Raw genomic sequence first — 21,032 nt, forward strand, 5'->3', positions numbered from 1 at the left:
TTCAGAGAAGCCTCCCTAACCACCATGACTAACTAAAGTGGCTTCAGCCTGCCCTCCCTTCCATCACTTTCTCTAGCACCATCAGTTCATTTCCTTCAGAGCAGTTACCACGACCTGGAGGGAGAATGCTTAGTTGTTTACTTGCTTTTTGTCTGAGTGGAAGCGTCACCGGAGAAAGAAGTTCACTCCTCTGTTCACTGCCATAACCTGAGGGTCTAGGCAGTGCCTAGCATACATGCAGAAGGTACTCTGATAATGCTAACTGCATGAATGAGTGACTTTGGGCTTTCCCTAGCTGGGCATCTAATTCCTGGGCTTTCAAATAAACAGTTTGAGCTAATCTGAGGTTGTATGACACGGTTGTTTAGAACACCTTATATGCTGAAAATATGAGAATGACAATGATTGTGCAAACGCCAGTCAGTTGGCAGCTGTATTATCTGTGAGAGAGTTCCAGGGCTGAGAACTCAGTGGGAAAGGGGGTTCTGGTGGAGTTAGTAACTTCGGCCTCAGATGCAACTGATGCCCAAGTATTGTTCTCCCTGAAGGAGTGATGATTGCAAGACTGAAATGAATATGAGTATGCCCCACCCACGCGTGTGTTTAGGGATTCATCAGTGTCCTTAGAGAAGGACATGGAAAACCTTTCGTGGCTAACGCCTCTTTAGAGATTTTGCTTAATCCTTTAACGCTAATTCAAGTAGAGCACTACAGGCTTCTCTTAATTCCTTTACCCTTCACCTGGCTGGAGATAGCTTTATTGAAAACAACGCTGTTGCCTGTTTATTTGAACCCACTCCAACTGGAAGAAATCCATAGACGCAGAGCATCACACTCTGAATTTCTGAATCATGGGAAAGATTCTGCACACTCAGTTCTAGAAAAGCTCTGTGAATCGGCCCTATGAAATACATTCCCATTCTCGGGACAGCATGAACTTTGCATGTTTGGGCTGGTTTGTGTCCCAAGCAACGCTGATGGTGGGGAAAACTCACAGTGCTACCAGGAAACAGAAAGGTGGATTCTTTTGGATTTAAGGCAACAATTCAGACTCTGTCTCCTGTTTTTGACCGCACGGACCACACTGCCCTGTATCGGCCTCCCAGGCTGCTTTAGGGGTGAGGTGTGGAAGTGTGTGTTCCTCTGTACTCCCACAGCTTTGAGCACGCCCTACATCCTGTATTACTATTATTATCTGTGAGCTGGCCTGAATCTTAGTCTCACTTATATCCCCAGTGCTTAGTGTAAGGCCTGATACATAGTGGGGCTTCCATTCAGATTTGTACAATGGGGATATCCATTGTACAATGGACTGACTGTGTGGTGCTAGAACTGGATTGCTAAAAAAGCTGAAAGTAACAAATTCTTTTGTTCAATGACCTGGCCCGAGGTCTAACCTTATCCAGTCTTCCCTGAAAGGCAGCAGAGCTGAGGGCAGGTTCTGGAGTCACGTACCCACACAAGTAACAAGTAATGTTAACCTCCTTGAGTTTCAGTTTCCCCTTCTGTAAGATGGGCTACTGACGGTCCCCATCTCATACGTTATTGGGAGGATTAAAGTGAGTTGATGCAGGTCAAGTGCCACGCATAGTACCTGCTAGCAGTTGTCATTATTATACTCACGACAGTCTGATACTCACTATGGTCTTTTCCTCACTCCAGCTTCTATTTTGGGCATAACTGTCATCACCTCAAGAGAGTCTTCTCTAAACTTCCCTCCCCAGGCATAGTCAATCCCCCTCCACCTGGGGCCCCCCTGTGCTTTGCTCACATCTCCTCCCCAGCCCTTAGTAGATTGTATCTCAGACTTTCTTCTACTGGGTTTCAGAGGCTTCCAGGGCAGAAATCATCTCTGATTGCCTTGCCCCCGCTGAAGGGGAATAGATGCAAGTGTCTTCAGTCTCTCATCAACAAGAGAATAGTGAGCCCCTCACCCCACCCCCTACCATGGACACTTGGGCTGTGGGTTGTTCTATTATCTTTGCTCTTCATCCGCCCACCTGTGCTTATCTCTGCTTCCTTCAGGATGAATATTTCTGTGACTTCGTGGACACCCTCACAGAATACCAGACCAAGAACATCTTGGCTTCCCCCATAATGAATGGGAAGGACGTGGTGGCCATAATCATGGCTGTGAATAAAGTGGATGGGCCCCACTTCACCGAGAAAGATGAAGAGGTAAGAATGCTTTAGAAACTGCTGGAGTGGCCATGCTGGCACATTCTCCCAGCTCATGAAGTCCCCTGAACCTTGCTGTTTGGCCTGGCCTGGGTTTCCCCATCTGTAAGACAAGGGGGTTAGTCTGATGTTCTCTGAGGGAAGCAGGACAGGGTAATGGTTAAGACTTTGGGATTTGGAGCAAGGAATGTAGGGATAATTGTTCTGGCTCTGCTAATGTCTAGCTGTTTGACTTGAGCAAGTTACTTAATTTCTCTGAACCTTAGTTTTCTTATTTGTAAAATGAGGATGATTTTATAGTATCTATCTCTTGAGGTACATGTGATGATCAGATGAAATAACATACATAAATGACTTATCATAGGGATTGCAAACTCAATAAATAATAGCAATTTTTCATTAATACACCCCTATCAATATTCTACGTTCTGTGAGTTTTATACGCTTATAATGCAACATTTTATGAGTCAGCATTCCATGATCCATCTGCTCAAATTGTCTCTGATGAAGCATTTAGAATATTCAGACATTTGATGATGGCAGAAGTGCCCAGAGGAGGGATTTCTCCTCATCTAGCATGCTGTTTGATTTTCAGATTCTTCTCAAGTATCTCAATTTTGCAAATCTCATCATGAAGGTGTTCCACCTGAGTTACCTGCACAACTGTGAGACTCGGCGTGGCCAGGTAAACGGCTTGGCTCAAGGGAATGGACTGGACATATCCTTTTACTGAAACATTGATGTGGTCAGGCTGGAAAGGTGGGCGGTAATAAAAGAGCCTGGGAACCATCATACAGTCTCTGCCCAGCATCCCTGGTGTTAATGAGGTAGTGGATGTTTGTAAAGCTGTATCCCAGAGTGATTATATGCACAAGTTTTCATGTCAGATAGCTTGGATTTGAATCCCTGCTAAGCCATTTACTAGCTCTAAGACCCTGGGCAAATCACTTAACCTCTCCAAGCTTCAGTCTCCCCATTTAAAAACTGGATAATTATGATTCCACCCTCAAAAGATTATTGTCAACAGTAAATGAGATAATGTATGTAGAGCACTTGTGCTCAATCAATGTTTGTTATTATTATTCTCATGAACAACTTGTGAGATAAAAGAAATGGAAAGAGTTGGACCCAATAGAAGCTGGCCAGTTACTTCACCTATCTAAACCTCAGTTTCTCCATCTATAAAATGGGGATAATTATCCTGTCTCTCTCTCTGGGTTATTGTGAGGGTTAAATAAGATAAACTCTAGAGAACTTTACAGAGTTGCTATTATTCTCTAGCTAAGTGACCTGCTGCTTTGTGCCTCAAAAAGTTTGACTGTGTTTTTGTATTTCCTCAGATACTGCTGTGGTCTGGGAGCAAAGTCTTTGAAGAGCTTACAGACATCGAGAGACAGTTCCACAAAGCCCTGTACACAGTCCGAGCCTTCCTCAACTGTGACAGATACTCTGTGGGGCTCTTAGACATGACCAAGCAGAAGGTGAGAAAGCCTTAGGAGTGGACATTTCTGAGAACAGGTGAAATATACACCAAGGGAGCCCAGACGCGTGTCACCCATTCCGTTGCACGGGGAAGAGGCTGGGAGGATGTGGATAGTTGTGGAAAGTTTTTCGTGGTGTTTTATTCTGAAGAGAGGAGTACCAAGCTTTCAAGGGGGAAAAGTCAATCTAGGGCACAGGTGAGTAAAACAACCTGTATCTTCCCTAGTTAGTTGGAAAAGAAAGTGTACATGAGAAGAAGGCTTGATGAGGTGGTGAAGGTGAGTGAAGTTTTTATGTAGGGTGAAAGTCTAGAAGGAAGAAAGTTGCCAACTTTAAGAATTCTCAGGGCTGGCCCCATGGCTTAGCGGTTGAGTGCACGCACTCCGCTACTGGCGGCCCAGGTTCGGACCCCGGGCGCACACCGACGCATGGCTTGTCCGGGCATGCTGAGGAGGCATCCCACGTACAGCAACTAGAAGGATGTGCAACTATGACATACAACTATCTACTGGGGCTTTGGGGAGAAAAAGGAGGAGGATTGGCAATAGATGTTAGCTCAGGGCTGGTCTTCTTCAGCAAAAAAGAGGAGGATTGGCATGGATGTTAGCTCAGGGCTGATCTTCCTCACAAAAAAAAAAAAAAAAAGAATTCTCAGAAAATGCACTCAAAGGTGGAGTAAACCTTTCCCGTGGTTTGTTGAGCCCAGGGCTCACCTGGGCAATTGAAGTGGAGGGGGATGCTTAGATCTGGTCCTCAGAATGCTCAGGCGCCAGGTCTGCCCCAGGTACACTGGCTAAGGAGACAGAGCCCGATATGGCCCCCAAAAATGTTTTTCAGCTGGGTTTTCCAAAACCAACTCTCCCATTGTTCTTTATTTATCTGTCCCTGCTTCCTAGGGTAATCATTTTCTGCCTTGGAACAGAGTTCCAGTGTTATCTAGATTTGTGATTTCCTTTCTCAAAGACCCAAGGTACAAGATTCCTGTCAGTTTCATTTTGCGTGCCTTGCCCTGCTGAATGTGGTACAGAAACCGATGAAGATCTTCCAAATATTTGGTTGAGTGAATAAATGAATCGCAGAATCTGGGGTTGGAAAAGACATTAGACCTAGTCTAGAGGCTCCCAAACGTGACAGTGAATCTGAATCTTCAGAGAAACTGTTTAAAAGTTGCTGGGCTCCGTTTCCTGATTGCCTGCCTTTTTTGCTTAATGTTTTGTGAACATCTTTCCACGTCAGTACACGTGGATTCTTTTTAATAAGCCTGTATATCAAAACGTAACATATACACAGAAAAGAGCATTAATTACAAGTGAATAGTTCAATGAATTATCACAGAGTAAACATCCCATGTAACCAGCAGCAAGATTAAGAAATAGCACATTAACAACCCCTCAGAAGCCCCTTTCTTAGCCCTTTCCAGTAACTCCCACCTCTTCCTTCCTGAAGGTAACCGCTATTGGGCCTTTAACACCATATTAGTTTTGTCTATTTTTGAAGCTCATATAAATGGAATCATATGAATATATACTCTTTTGTGTCTGGCTTCTTTTTGCTCACCATTTTGGTTGTAAAATTTCTCTTTATTGCTCCACATAGCATTAGTTCATTCATTTTCATTCTTGCATTATATCATTGCATTATATCAATGTTGCATTATATCAATAATCCACAAAGTATTTAATCATTCCACAGTTGATGGACATTTGAGTTTTCAGGTTTGGGTTACTGTGAATATTGCTATTATGAACGTTCTATTACTTATCTTTTAGTACACAGTTGTACCCATTTCTGTTAGTTATTTACCTAGGAGGATAATTTCTGGGCAATAGTTTTAATAGATATTGTCCATCTGATTTTCAAAATGATTGTATCATTTTACACTCCCATCAGCAATGTATGAGGGTTTCCTCGTAATACCTGGTATTGCCAGTTTTATTAATCTTAGGCATTCTGGTGCGTGTGTAGTGTTCTCTCTTTGGGTATTAATATGTATTCCCCTAATGACTGATGAGGTTGGACACTTTTTTATATGTTTATTGGCCATTTGGATATCTTCTTTTGTGAAGTGCCTGTTCAAGTCTTTTCCCCATTTTTTAAAAATTCTATTGTCTTTTTTATCTTACTGATTTGTCAGAGTTCTTTACAAATTCTGGATATGGGTTCTCTGTTGAATACACACATTGCAAATATCTTCTCTCACTCTGTGCTTTCATTCTCTTAATGGTATGTTTTGCTGAATGTAAGTTCTGAACTGTAATGTAGTCCAATTTATCAATGTTTTCCTTTATGGTTATTGATTTTTGTGCCCTAGTTAAGAAATCTTTCCTGGCCCCAAGGTGATAAAGATATTCACCTATGTTAACTTTTAAAAGCTTTATTGTTTTAGCTTTCACATATAGCTCTACAATCCACCTGGAATGTCTTAAATGTACAGTGTGAGGTACGGACAGGTTTTATCCAATTGACCCAGCACCATTTATTGAAAAGACCATTCTTTCCCCCGTTCTATTGAAGAGAGCATCTTTCCCTATCATATCTCTATCAGTCAAGTATCCATATATATTGCGTCTGTTTCTGGATTCTCTATTTTGTTCCACTGGTATATTTATCTACTCTTCTGTAATTACAGTATCTTAATTACAGTACCTTTATAAAATATCTCGATATCCAGTAGTGAAAGGACCTCTAAGTTTATTATTATTATGTGTTAGACTTTTCACAATGTTTTATGTCTTTTATACTCCCTTCTGCATTTTCCATCCTTTTGTATTTTTGTTTTTCAGTTTGAATATTTCTTTAGATCTATTTTCTATTAATCACTAATCCTTCTTCTGTTGTGTCTAATTGGCTGTTAAAACTATCTATTGAGTTTTAAGTTTTAGGTATTTCAATTTTAGAATTTCTGTTTCACTCTTTTTTGTAGTTTCCAGTTCTCTGCTAATAGTCTCTATTCTGTATTTGATTTCTTGGACATAATCAGTTATTTTAGAGTCGGGGTCTGAGAGCTATAATACCTGTAGTTATCTTCTATGGCTCTGTTTCTATGATCTGTTTTCCTTCTTGATTTTTCAGTTAATTCTTGTCTTTTACATACCTGGTTATTTTTGTTTGAACACTAGAGACATATATAAAAAAATTACAGGGGCTGGCCCGGTGGCATAGTGGTTAAGTTCACCTGCTCCACTTTGGCAGCCTGGGGTTCACGGGTTTGGATCCTGGGCGTGGACCTAGGCACCACTTATCGGGCCATGCTGTGGCAGGCGTACCACATAAAGTAGAGGAAGATGGGCACAGATGTTAGCTCAGGGCTGATCTTTCTCAGCAAAAAGAGGAGGATTGGCAATGGATGTTAGCTCAGGGCTAATCTTCCTCACCAAAAATAAATAAATAAATAATAAAAAAATAATAATAATAAAATGAAAAAAATTACAGAGATCATTTGAAACTCTGGGCAATGTTATATTCCTCCAACAGGGATTTATTTTATCTCTGGCAAGCAGTTGAGGGAAAGGCAGAGCACCTGATTCTAATCTGGGATTGAGCCAATTTGACGCTGGTCTTCAGTCTTTGTGAGGGCTGGTCTATTTCTGGTTCACTTTTACTCCTAGGGTACAAACGTTTGGGAAGGCCAGCTGAAAGCCTGAGGTGTTTTCAAGGGTCCCTTCTCCTTGGCAGGCCCTGAATTCCAATTTTGTCCTCCTAGCCCAGTAAATCTGCTGACAGCTGCTCCACAGCTGCCTTGGTTTCCGCAAGGGGGTCAAAAGGAGTTGTTCCGTCAGATGTCGGGCTCACGTCTCTGGGCTTCCCTTCTCTGTGGGATCTTGGCCCATCAAATCCTTGCTCCCTTGCCAGCTCTATGATTCCTTCAAATAAATGTTTATACACATATACAAATACGGATAGACACAGTCCAGATTTTATAATTTTTCTCGGTCAGAGGATTGGTCTGAAACAAACTGGCTACCATTAGCAGAAGTAGAAATCCTTGGGGCTGGCCCAGTGGCATAGTAGTTAAGTTCGTGCACTCCACTTCAGTGGCCTGGGGTTCACAGGTTCGGATCCAGGCATGGACCCACACGCTGCTCATCAGCCATGCTGTGGCAGCACCCCACATACAAAAATAGAGGAAGATTGGCACAGATGTTAGCTCAAGGCCAATCTTCCTCACCAAAAAATAAAAGAAGAAGGGGCTGGCCCGGTGGCGCAAGTGGTTAAGTGCGCGCGCTCTGCTGCGGTGGCGACCCAGGGTTTGCTAGTTCGGATCCCGGGCGCGCACCGACACACCACTTGTCAAGCCATGCTGTGGCTGCATCCCATATAAAGTGGAGGAAGGTGGGCATGGATGTTAGCCCAGGGCAGGTCTTCCTCAGCAAAAACAGGGGGATTGGCAGATGTTAGCTCAGGGCTGATCTTCCTCACAAAAAAAATAAAATAAAAATTAAAAATAAAAAAAGTAGTTCTGAGTAGTTGAAATCAAATGGTCCATTTTGTGTGTGTGTGTGTGTGTGAGGAGGATTAGCCCTGAGCTAACATCCATGCCAATCTTCCTCTTTTTTTGCTGAGGAAGATCGGCCCTGGGCTAACATCTGTGCCCATCTTCCTCTACTCTATATGGGACGTCGCCACAGCATGGCTTGACAAGCGGCACATTGGCCCTTGCCTCTGATATGCACCTATGAACTCCAGGCTGCCGAAGCGGAGCGCTCAAACTCAACTGCTAGGCCACAAGGCCAGCCCCTAAAAGGTTCCATTTTAAGGTGCCCAGTTTGCACCTTAAAGGATCTGACCCCAGGCACAGGCTGCTCTATGTCACAATGTTCTACCCTCTGTTTCTTTTGAACTATCTCTCAAAAGGGAAAGTCACATTGGAAAAAAATATTTGAACTTAGTCATCCTCAAAAGGTGGAACAATCTAGCAATTAAGAGTGGGCTGGGCTGCCTACAATCACTCTAAGAACCTGCCCCCCGGGTAGCTAAGCTCTTACCTGAGCAATTGACGCTATGAAAGAAGTCAATAAAAACCATTGAATTGTACACTTGAACTGGGTGAATTGTATGTGAATTATATTTCAATAAAGCTTTTAGAAACAAAAGAAAGAGAGAGAAGAAGGCAGGCATAAACATGCCCCACTTTCCACTCCACTCCTTGTTGACAACTTCTGCTTCTCCTTGGGACAATCTTCAGAGCCACTCAGTGTTTGACGCAGATGGTGTCAGCTCGGTGTACTTGTCCTTCTGGGCTCCTCCAACATTTGTGTTCTCTTTCCATTACTGTTTGGGTTCCTACCCCATCTACCTTGCTATAGTTACTCAAGTACTTGATTGTCTTGACATGAGACAGTAAATTCCTCTAGGGCACCAACTGTGCCTTATCCACCTCTGTGTATCCAACAGCAAGCATGTTGTGGGGCTGAGGTTGGCCCCCAGTTCACATTTTCACCCAGAAAGTGAATTTCTTCCCATTGTCACTTGTCAAGAAAAAGATTCAACTGGGCAGAGGAGTATGGACATGGAATCTGATTCTCGTGCGGATTCCCTCCTGCTTGTCCTCTGGATGCTATTAGAAGAGGCAAACCACCACGACGAACATGCTCCAACAAGAGACAGGCCAAGAAGCTGGGTGGCTTGGCCTCCTACCCTTAATAACCCAGCACTAACGGGTCACTGTCCCTAAATATCAACAGGTGAACAAACAGAGAGGACACTGGAGGACAGAAGCCTCCTCTGCCAGGCCCAGCTTTGACTCAGCCCAAGCTGTGCAGCTCCGTGGTCAGTAGGAAAAACCAGCGGAGAGTAGCAGGGAAGAGCCTGTGTGCTGTCCCAGTTGGTTCCTTCTCCTGAGACTATGCGACTGTGCCACGCCTTTGCTGGCCCTTTTCTCTCTTCTCTCTGCCCCAGTCTTGGCCACTTGTCTTGGTGTCGTCCTTTCTTGTTGAATCCCAGGTATGGGTCTATCTATCCATATTTGGCACCACTGTTTTTTCTTTCTTTCTTATTTGGGAAAAATATTTTTTTCCTGATTACAAAAGCAATAAATTTTATTATGGAAAAATTGCTAAATAAATTATAGTCTCATTCCAATCACCCAGAGAAAACCAGTTGTTAATGCTTTGTTGTGAATTCTTTGATAGCATTTTCTATGTATAGTTAAACATTGGGGTCACAGGATCTATATATATTTTTTGTCCCCTCACGTTTTGCACTCATCAGTGTATCATGGACATCTTTTAATCAATACATACACATCTGTAACGTCCTTGTTACTAGATGTACCATAATTGATTTAATAAGGTCTCTCGTTGGACACTTAGGTTGTTTCTAATTTTTTACTACTATAAATGATACTGCAAGGGATACAGTTTTAGCTAAACCTTCTATCATATGCTTAGTGTGTCCTTAAGGTAAATTTCTTAGTCATAGAGACCCCGTTTTCCCTCTCATGGCCCACAGCACGGGGAGCATGAGGGTGCTTCAACTCAGCTCCCATTTTTTTTGGTTAATGATTAGACAGGCCTGGTTCATCAATATCTTGAAGCACAGACGTGACTGACATCCTCTAACTCCAGTGAATCCTGCAGCCCTTCCAAGCTTAGCTTTCCATGAGCTCTTCCCACCTTGCAAATTTCAGTGATAGATGACTCATACAGGTGGGTCTTCTTTTCTTAACCTCCTTTTCTTGATCTATTTTCAAAACATGTAATGATTGTTTTTCTCATTTCCAGGAATTTTTTGATGTGTGGCCAGTCCTGATGGGTGAGGCTCCACCCTACTCTGGTCCCAGGACTCCAGATGGAAGGGTAGGTCTCTCTCTGGTCTGTTCGATACGATCAAATGTTTAATGAAATGCAAATGTAAGGCACTATAAACACTGCTAAAGTTTCTTTATCACCTAGGTCTTTCTTTTTAATTGATTTAATATTGGTTTATAACATAATATAATGTCAAGTGTACATCATTATATTTTGACTTCTGTATAGACCACATCATGTTCAAAAATTACCAGTTGCTTCATGAATTTGCATGTCATCCTTGCACAGGGGCCATGCTAATCTTCTCTGTATCAATCCAATTTTAGTATACTTGCTGCCAAAGCGAGCACATCACCTAGGTATATATCTTCTCTGGGTTGGGTTATCTCTCTTGAAGTTATGATAAATCCTCACAATTGTCAAGCCCTGTAATTTGCAAGGTGTTTTTAATATCTTGCTGGAGTTTCACAATAACCTGGTGGGGTTGACCGAGAAAGAATCAATAGTCTCATTCCCCAGGAAGATCAAGCAACCTGCTCAAGGATTCATCCAGCGGGAGTTTAGAATTGTAGACAATTAGAGCTGGAATAACCTTAATATCTAATCTAGAATGTACAAATTGGTGGGCAGAAGGTCAATTCCAGCCAGGAGATAAATTTGTTTGGCTGCATAGATTTTCAAATTTTTCTTATTTGTTTTTACTTTGTAAAAAATCTGAATTGGTGGCTTACCACTTAAAAATCAAGATATTGCCCGTAAATATCTAGGTTCTCAGTTTCTTTTGAAAAAGTGAAAGATCATTCAAAACTGGACCCACAATCCTGCAGGGTAAATATGACTGGAGCTAAACAGCAGCTGCCTCCTTGGAATGTGGCCTGAGCTCTCTAGTTTGCCACAGTCCCCACCACTCCCTCTCGTATACACCTGGCCCCCTGCTCTCATTTATGTTTCTATCAGGCTTCTCCAGGCATTTGTGTTTGTGACCTCTGGTCTCAAACAATTGCTTCATTTTAAAGATGAGGCATAAACACTTTAGAGAAGCTGAAATGATATATGGGGGGACATGGAGATGGCACAGGATAAACAGACCTGGCACTCAAATGACCTATAGAACCTGTAGAATGACTGAATGACCTTAGCCAAGGCCACACAAGATAAGTAAGCAGTAGAGTCATGCCCCGCATTGAATTTTAGTCCAGTGCTCTTCCCACAAGACCTTGTAGCCTGTCTGAAATGCTATATCAGTTTCTGCTCGGAGGCCTGATTCCACCCACCCAACACTAACCCTACCCAAAATAAAGGACCGTGTGTGTGTGTGTGTGTGTGTGTGTGTGTGTGTGTGGTGTGCGTGCGTGCATGATAGACTTTATTTAGTCTTAATTCAAAATCTGAGAATTCGAAATGAACACCATTGCCTGTGAGCTTCATATACCTACCAGAAAAGATTTCACTTTTGAAATCTACACTGTCTGCTGTGCTTTATCCAAAATGGCCTTGATAACCTGCTGTTGTCCAGTTTTAAACGACTCTCTGATCCACACAATTTCATGATTTTATCTGGGAAGACTGAGTCTTCAAGGACTGCATCATGTGCTGCTGTCATTAAACTATTTGGGGACACTTTTCCTTTTTAGGTATAGCTTTTTGTGTTGGCATAGTTGACATGTTACCACTGAGCTTTTTCTCTAATCCATATATGAGCTGGACTTGTATCTTCTCGAAATTTAGAAGCACAGGAACTGGAATAGAGGTCACCATAACTTTCAGACACCACCAACTTCAACTAACTTCAATTTCCTTGGCTGCTTTGATATTCAGCTCTCTGAGCTGAGCCCTGAGGTCAGAGATCATCTCCAACTCCTGGACGGCCAGAGAAATGTCAGGCTCTAACTTATCCAGCTCTTCACGCTTGAGAACCCCAATCTTTAAGATTGAACTGAACAGGACATTTTCTCACGGAGTGCCAGCCCAGGAAAGGGCTACCCATCGTTTGATCAATTCAAGAAATTTTGGTTTCACTGAGGGGACTAGCACACTCATGGTTAAGGCTTTTCTTTCCCAAAACCCTTCTCCATCTCAGGTAGCAAGGGCTCAGTCCTTGCAGGGGTCTGAGGCATTAGGCTGTGATGGAAAACGCCTGTAGGGTGAGCTTGGCCAAGTAACCCCTTGGGTCCTCGATTTTCCCATCTATGGGGTTCTGTCACTGAACTCATCTCCAACGTCAGCTCCAGGTCTGGTGAGGAAAACGCTTATAGGCCTGAGCTGGGGCTCAGACACACCATGACAGGATTGGCCAAAAGTAGATCTTCTGGAAAAAGCGTGGGCTTGGAGGGAAAAAGCCTGAGTTCAGATCCCTGCTCCACCCAGTAGTTATGTGGTCTTATGCAACCTCTTTAAACCTCACCCTCCTCATCAGGAATGCCTGGGTCAGCAAGCTGACCTAGTAGGGCTGTGGCAACTACTGCAAATTGCGCTGGCAAACAGTAGGCATTCCAATATAGAATCATGGCTCCCTGGGTTGAATCTCAATATGTGCTGGGCACTTTACCTGGATTATGTCATTTACACTCTCAATGAGTTTGTGAAGGAGGTGTCCTCATTATCCCCATTGACAGTTGAGGAAATTTAGCTTCAGAGGAGGTCAAATTATTTGCATAAATTCAAATCCAGCATGCTTTTATCTCTGGTAACTATCATCACAATTGTGCTTTTTAACATTCCATTTTGCCTTCTAACAACACTCTCACACTTCATCTGTCACGTTCACATTAGAAATACAGCTTTTGCCTGGATTTTGACCAATTAACCTCCCCAAATCTTGGGTCTAAAGCTCCCCAATAGCAGCTACACCTCACTTCATCTCCTTTTATTTTTTTTTTTTTATTTTTTATTTTTTTTAAGATTTTATTTATTTTATTTTTCCCCCCAAAGCCCCAGTGGATAGTTGTATGTTGTAGCTGCACATCCTTCTAGTTGCTGCATGTGGGACTCGGCCTCAGGATGAACGGAGAAGTGGTGCCTCGATGCGCACCCGGGATCCGAACCCGGGCCACCAGCATCGCAGAGCGCGCACTCAACCACCAAGCCACAGGGCCGGCCCTTCATCTCCTTTTAAAAATAAAATGTACGTGTGTGTGTTTCAATTATTAAAAAGTTACACAGGCTCATTAGGTTTCATGGAAGAAAACAAAAAATTGCACTCATTTAAAATTTTTAAAATATTTAATATTTAAATTTTTATATTAAATATATTAAATTTTTTAAATATTAAATATTTAAAATATATTTCCATGCACGAGGATGTGGCTACGGCTGTGCTTGTGGCTCTTTCAAAGCCCCTTGTGTTATAGCCTTCACTGCTCAGGTGGAAGGTGACAAAGGTGCTCATTGATGGCTCAGGTTTGACTCTCCAAAGGCTGGTGAATTCCTATGTGAATATGGCCTTGAAGGCAACTTGGCTGAGCTACGGTGTATGGAAAAAGCCCTATTTACTTAAAGGACACTGATCTTTTTGTTGCTTTCTGTGAAAGCAAATTGATTCTCTCATGGGTCTCAAAAACGTCCATTTCTAACCTTTCTAAAGGAGCCTCGTGGTGACCGCTGGATGGGGCAGCCTGCTGGGCCCAGGGATCCAGCAGCTTGCATGGGAGTACAGTGAGCAGCCCAGGCCCAAGGGCAGACGGCCCTAAAGCAAAGACCTGAAGAAAGCCGAGAAGGTGGTAGAAGGTGGTAGAAGTGGTAGAAGGTGGTAGAAGGTGGCCTCCTCCTCCTCCTCCTCCTGGGTGGAAATAGCTCTACCAAACTCCCAGCAGTTACTTTTTTATTTTATTATTATTATTTTTTTTTGTGAGGAAGATCAGCCCTGAGCTAACATCCATGCTAATCCTCCTCTTTTTGGTGAGGAAGACCGGCTCTGAGCTAACATCTATTGCCAATCCTCCTCGTTTTTTTTTCCCCAAAGCCCCAGTAGATAGCTGTATGTCATAGTTGCACATCCTTCTAGTTGCTGTATGTGGGACGCGGCCTCAGCATGGCTGGAGAAGCGGTGCATCGGTGCACACCCGGCATCTGAACCCGGGCCGCCAGTAGCGGAGCGCGCGCACTTAACCACTAAGCCATGGGGCCGGCCCCAAACTCCTAGCAGTTAGTGTGGCCGCCTTTGCTTTCTAGAACCACCTACAGGGTACAACTTCAGTGTTTAAAATATTCTTAGCACAATTTGTTTATATTTATTGAAAAAGTAATACATGAGCACAGTGAAAAGCTGACATCATACAAAAGGGTACTCCACAGAAATCCAGCCCTCCCCTGAGGCAGCCACTGTCAGCAGTCTATGCTCCCAAGGATATCTATCGAGATCCAGATATTCCTGGATATATATACATATTCTACCACCATCGCCTTCAACAAATGGGATGATTCTACTTTATGCATTACTTTTTCCACTTGAAGATATTTTGGCATCTTTCCCTCTCAGCACAGATATATAGCTACCTCATCCTGGAGACATGCAAAGTGTCCACTGTACGCAGGCACTCAATTGTTTAATCACTGTCCTAATGATGGACATTAGGTTATCTCCAAGCCTTTTAAAGCAGTCTAGTTGAAACCCCTGGATGGCGTAAACAATGCTTTTACCCACATTTGGGGCTATATTTGTAGGATTCATTACCACATGTGGAATTACTGGGTCAAAGAACATGTGCATTTTAATCTATGAGAGCTATTGCTAACTATCCAACCACAATCTTAGAATCATGGCCAGGAGGGACTTTTGGGATTATCTAGTCCAGGTTTTAAAATTCTCCAATTGCCTTTAGAACCCTGGATGTCCACAGTGGCTGCCTTGGCCAGGGGTTATTGGGGAAGGAGGAGGGCAGGAGAGGGAGTAAGAGAGAACAGAGAGATGCAAGGTCCCTATGTGCCCACCACTGCTTTCATTAGGGCAGCTCCACGTGCATCTGCTTTATATGATTAGACCTCATGCTTTACTTGGGGAAAGAGTTCTGCACTTATCAGCAACCACAAACACCACTCATCTAATTTTACTGTTGGGGACACTGAGGCCCAGAGAGTACACACCAAGACTAGAACATGAGTCTTTCCACTCTAGATCATTCTGAGCCCCATTTCTTCGTGCTAGGGATTCATCTAGTCTCCCCTTGGGTGCTTCCTACCCCGAGGAGCTCACGCCGATCCCGGAGCAGCCGATGCCATTGGAACAGCTCTAGCTTCTGCCTGTGTTTAGCCAGAGTGTGCCTCTTGGAGGTGTTAAGTCACTGTAGCTGCTGCCAGTGTGGGGCACTGAGGGGCAGAGCCTCTCCCTCATGAGCCTCAGGAAAGTCATAGTTGCCTGTCAACCAAATGGGCTTTCAGACACCTTTGACTGAATCAGAAATTTCTCTATGGTGGTTCTGAGGCAGGAGGCCTGGGCGGGGCCCAGGTATCTATATTTAAATCTCTAGAGCAGTACTTGTCAAAATACCCGTAGTAAAGGAACAGTTTTTTTTTTTTAATTTCCAATCCATTTTCGACTGATACTTTTCAAAACATGATAAAAATATACAACTAGAAAAGTAAAAATTAAAAAAACATGCAAAATGTAAGTCCCTTTTTTAAAAAATTAGTTTCAACAGACCTAACTTAGCTCAGTCAAACTGCTATAAAAATTTCTAAATGCTACTCTCAATTTCTGTTTTTATCTCATCGTGGAATGGTAACAAATATTTTGCAGACAGGTACCAGTCCAGGGACCACACTTTGAGTAGCCCTGTTCTAGGTGAAGGTAATGCAGAAAGTCAAACACTATTTGAAGCTATTAACCTCATTAACCTTAAGTGACACAGCAGAAAGAGCACTGAGCATAGGAATCAAGGGCCTAAGTTCTGGTCCTGGTTCACTGCCTTACCGTAAATAAGTCTTTTCCTCTCTCAAGGTCTCAGTTTTCCCATTTGTGAAATGGTTTCTAACCTGCCCATGACAATTGAGTGTTCAGAGGATCTAATAAAGTGATGGAAGTTTCCCTGGAGAGTTAAGGGAAAGGAACCACCTGCTGATAACCATCTATATGTTAGGAAGTCATGTAACTGAACAGATCTACTTTAAGAGAATGGGAGTTTTAATGGTGCAAGGAGATGGGTGGGATGGAAGGGTGGAAAGTGAGTTGGGAGGCATGAGGCATGATTGGGAAGGCAGGTCTGGAAAAGCTGACACAGCAAAGAGAGCGGCTGAATGGTAGGAGTGAAAGAGAAAGGAGGCCGTGACCATGGAGCTGAGCTCTGCATGGAGGATGGCTGGGTTGATGATTCTAAATGGGACAGGAGGGGCCGGCCCCGTGGCTCAGCGGTTAAGTGCACGTGCTCCACTACTGGAGGCCCGGGTTCGGATCCGGGCACGCACCGACGCACTGCTTGTCTGGCCATGCTGAGGTGGCGTCCCACATACAGCAATTAGAAGGATGTGCAACTGTGACATGCAACTATCTCCTGGGGCTTTGGGGAGAAAAAGGGGAAAAAAGGAGGATTGGCAATAGATGTTAGCTCAGGGCCGGTATTCCTCAGCAAAAAGAGGAGGATCGGCATGGATGTTAGCTCAGGGCTGATCTTCCTCACAAAAACAATAAATAAATAAAATAATAATAATAATAAATGGGACAGGAGCCTCTTTTCCACCTCCCTCTCTCCCTAGACTCCAGCAACAGTCTTTCTCTCTTTCTTGTACTCAACCCCCAGGTCCCCTTGGAATACTTCCCATCCCTCTTTCCAGCCCCAGATCCCAGCCCCTGCCTGGCCACTGTGAGCTGGTTCCAAGGAAGAACTCACTGAATCTTGAGAGTCAGCTGAGGACAGTGAGCTCCAGAGGCAGCTGGGATACGCCCTTTGAGGGAGTTATGGTCAGGCTGGTGCTTCCAGAAGACCACGGGGCACATGGTAAAGAACAAGGCCTGTCTCATGGACAAACTCCTGCTGAAGTTCTGTCTCAGATTCAGAACTCTGTCTCTATCTCTTTTGTCTAGGAAATCAACTTTTACAAGGTCATTGACTACATCCTGCATGGCAAAGAAGACATCAAAGTAATCCCGTAAGTTTCTTCTCACAACATGTAGAATTGCAGGCACATTATCAATGTCCATAAGATACTCATTCCAAGATTGGCACTAACCAAACCCAAGAAGGCCCTGCACTTGCTTAGAAGCAGGGAGAGCAGTAAGGGAGCAGTGTGGAAGGGTGGGAAGACCACCCTTTGGTTGGGATATGAGGCCCAAATAGGGGAAGAGACTTGATCAAAGCCACGTATTGCCGGATTCTGAGTTAGCTGCTGTGAGTTCAAGTCCCAGATCCAGTGTTAATAAGTGGCCTGTCTGGGCCTCAGTTTCCCATCTATAGAATGAGACCATGGGATCTGATCAGGGTTTGTCAATTGTGTTCTGTGGAGGCACATCTGGGACCCATGCAGGGGGTGAGGCAAAGGCAGGGAGTTGGCAAAGAAAGTGCCTCAGCCCTCAAGGAAAGCTTATTCTCTAATGTTCTCTTCTTATGTGACCTAGGAGGGTAATGAAAAGGAAAGAATTCCCAGAGGGCGGGGCCTCCAACCTGCCTGTTGGTGGTGGGAGCTCAAAGGCCATTTTAAGATTTGAACAGTCAAGAACGTTTTTTAGCATAGGCTTGTACTTTTTTGGCCAGTAGCGCACTCTCAAAAACTTAATCGCCGTATTAACTATTTGAATCTTCTCCATGTGCCAAGAGCCACACCCACAGTTCTGTCTCAAAACCGGCTCTCTTTCCCAGCTGAATTGCAGACTCTTTGAGGCCGCAGTCAGGCTCTGTGGGAAAGCCACATCTTCAGTCTCTTTTCCCAAAGCCACTATGTCCAACTGAAGGGATGTACTTACTGTATGTCACCTTAGACAGTGGTGTGAGAGGCCACAACTGCCCCCCAGATGGAATTGTAATCATCTGCCACTCAGATAACCCAGTTCTCAGGTTTATCTTTTACTGGTTGGAGATGAGAAGTTGCTTCAAGTTCCTGAGTTTCTGGGTTCCTTCTGTTCATCCCTGCTTGCATGAGAACTGATTCTTTTCTAAGCTCATCTCTTTCTTTTTTTTTACCTTGTCAACTGCATACTCTTCAACCTTTCCGTTTTCTAAACACTTTTCTAGAGGTACAAGTTTATTTACTCATTATCTGTGTTCTAGGTTATCACAAGTCACAGTTTTCCCCGATGTCTTACCACTGCTCATCAAGCAGCACATCCTTCTAGCCTCTAATAACTCACCTTGCTGCTTTCCACCCCACCCCTAAACTATGTCACATATGTTACTGCTTTTGTTATGGCAGAACCATGTTTCTGATAGCAATTTTTGTATCAGAAAATAGGCTAGGCTATGCTGTAGTAACACAACCTCAAGACCTTAGTGGTACAAACAGTAAAGATTTATTTACCATCCAACTACATGTCAACTAGTGGGTGTGGTTGGAGGATAATGTGTGGACTGTAGTCAGGCAGGGTGCACAGCTGATAGAGCAGGCACCATTTTAAATCTTGCAAGGTTGACTAACTTTGCTGGAGAAAAGAAAAAACATGACAAAACACACATCTTAAACATCCATCTGGAGGTAACAGACATCACTTCTGCTCACACTTCATTGGCCAGAGGTAGTCACATGACTATACCTAACTTCAAGTGGACAGGGAATGCCACCCTATCATGTGCCCAGAAGGAGTGAGAGTCAGAATATTTGTAAACATTTTGAATGGCTGACACAGTATATGCCATCTGAACTAATAGAGGGGAAAATCGATTATTAAATAAATGCTTACTCAAACCAAAAGAAGGCAAAATAAAAGTTTAGAAAGGACATAATGTAGGTGGGAAAAATAGAAAGTGCACATTAATATGATATTTAAATCCAGATCTATCAATAATTACTTTAAATATAATCAACTAAATGTTCCAGTTAAATGACAAAGATTGCCAGGCTGGGTGAGAAAGAAATCTATCACATTTCATTGAATCTAAGAAGTACAGTTTTCTACCTTTTGACATTTCTGAAATAGAATCAATGACATTGTACAATTGCTGTCAGCCGGACACAGTCATGATATAGTCGTCACTGCCTGCCTATATGCATGAGCTTGGTTATAACCGCTCGTATCACAGTGACTTCAGCTGAGTTATATGCATGGTTGGTTGTATCCACATTGAATTTAATTGCCATAAAGGTAACTTAGAGATTATACTATGATGCAGCATTGAAAAAAATGTTGCTTTAATGGCACAAAAAAACAAGAAAAAGGTGTGAAATATGATAAAAATCTACATCTCAATGCTAAAAGAGCTTTGTTGATAGTAATAAAATAAAAATTACAAGTTCAAAAAGCATTCTGGTACAGATTAATTGGCAGCATATTATCTTTCTCAGTTGCATATAAGAAATGGTTCTTCAAAGAACTGATATATTCCTAGATATGAAGAAATTCTGTGTATCCCTGTTTACAAGAGAAGTGTTTAAAGGATAAGAATACAGAGAGGTTGAAAGTAAAAGAATGAAAAAAAGATATACCATGCAAATGCTAATCAAAAGGAAACTGATGTAACCATGTTAATGTCGGATATAAATAGACGTTATGTCAAAGTGCATTTGTAGAGATAAAGATAGTCACGTTTTAATGATTAAAGGGGTCAGTGCACCTTAATATTACAGGAATTACAATTCTAAATTTGCATACACTTGACCTCAAAAAAAGAGCAAAAACTGACAGAAATATAAGAATATCTAGACAAATCCATGTTTGCTAATTGATAGAGCAGACTAAAACAAACAATATAGAATATTTGAATAACACAATTAACAAACTTAATCTAATGGATATATACAGAACACAGCACCCCATCCCCAAAACCCTGGAATTTTCAGTCTTTTCAAGCATACATGTGACATTTACAATAATTGTTGATATAATGGTCCACAAAGCAAACCTCAATACATTTCAAAAGATTGAAATTATATAAAGAATGTCCTCTGGGCATAATGAAAATATGCTAGAAACCAATAACAAAAAGCTAATTAGAAAAATCTTCATATGCTTGAAAACTAGGAAATACTCTTCTCAAAAAAAGGAATAAACTTCTGAATAACCCATGGGTAAAATAATACATCAATAGAAATTAGAATATATTCTGAACTGAAAAATAATGAAAATACTACATATCAAAACCTATGTGATACAGTGAAATCATGCTTAAGGTGAAATTTACAGCCTTAAATATACACTTTAGAAAAGAATAAAAGATGAAAAAGTAATGAACTATGTACCCACCTGTGTTGGTCAGAGCCCCAACAGATAATCCACATTCAAATTAGGATAATTCAAGGAGGGTTTATTTACAAAGGGACAAATTACAGAGGTGTGGGTGGCGTGAAGGAAACCACAAGAGAATGTGCTGGTAGTCATGTTGTTGTAACCACTCCTGGGCCCAGAGGGAGTTTTCTAGAACTTGGAAGGAGAAACAGTCATGTAGAGCAGGCCACCTGGAGAGAAGCATTGCCCTTCAGTCAAGGAACATAGCAAGCCCCAAGCAACTTTGCCAGAGAGGGCCCAGGGAAATAAATAACCTGACT

The 21,032-nt window shown here is 42.6% G+C and overlaps 1 protein-coding gene and 1 non-coding gene across 2 annotated transcripts in view; one reads left to right on the forward strand and one right to left on the reverse strand.

Moving 5' to 3' along the window:
* The window catches only part of PDE6A (phosphodiesterase 6A), a 73,923-nt gene that overhangs the window by 17,587 nt on the left and 35,304 nt on the right, over positions 1–21,032 (forward strand). Inside the window, exons 5-9 of the mRNA XM_004428658.3 lie at positions 2,026–2,178; positions 2,774–2,863; positions 3,519–3,659; positions 10,383–10,457; positions 17,425–17,489. Coding sequence (XP_004428715.1) covers positions 2,026–2,178; positions 2,774–2,863; positions 3,519–3,659; positions 10,383–10,457; positions 17,425–17,489 — 524 coding nt within the window. The remainder of the gene's footprint in view (positions 1–2,025; positions 2,179–2,773; positions 2,864–3,518; positions 3,660–10,382; positions 10,458–17,424; positions 17,490–21,032) is intronic.
* On the reverse strand, positions 10,653–10,759 carry LOC147917223 (U6 spliceosomal RNA). Its single transcript, XR_015552109.1, has one exon. It is a non-coding gene; the product is annotated as a U6 spliceosomal RNA (small nuclear RNA).

Source organism: Ceratotherium simum, chromosome 4 (genome assembly GCF_057802395.1).
Source record: "Ceratotherium simum simum isolate JZ-2026a chromosome 4, ASM5780239v1, whole genome shotgun sequence".
Classification (NCBI taxonomy): Eukaryota; Metazoa; Chordata; class Mammalia; order Perissodactyla; family Rhinocerotidae; genus Ceratotherium; species Ceratotherium simum.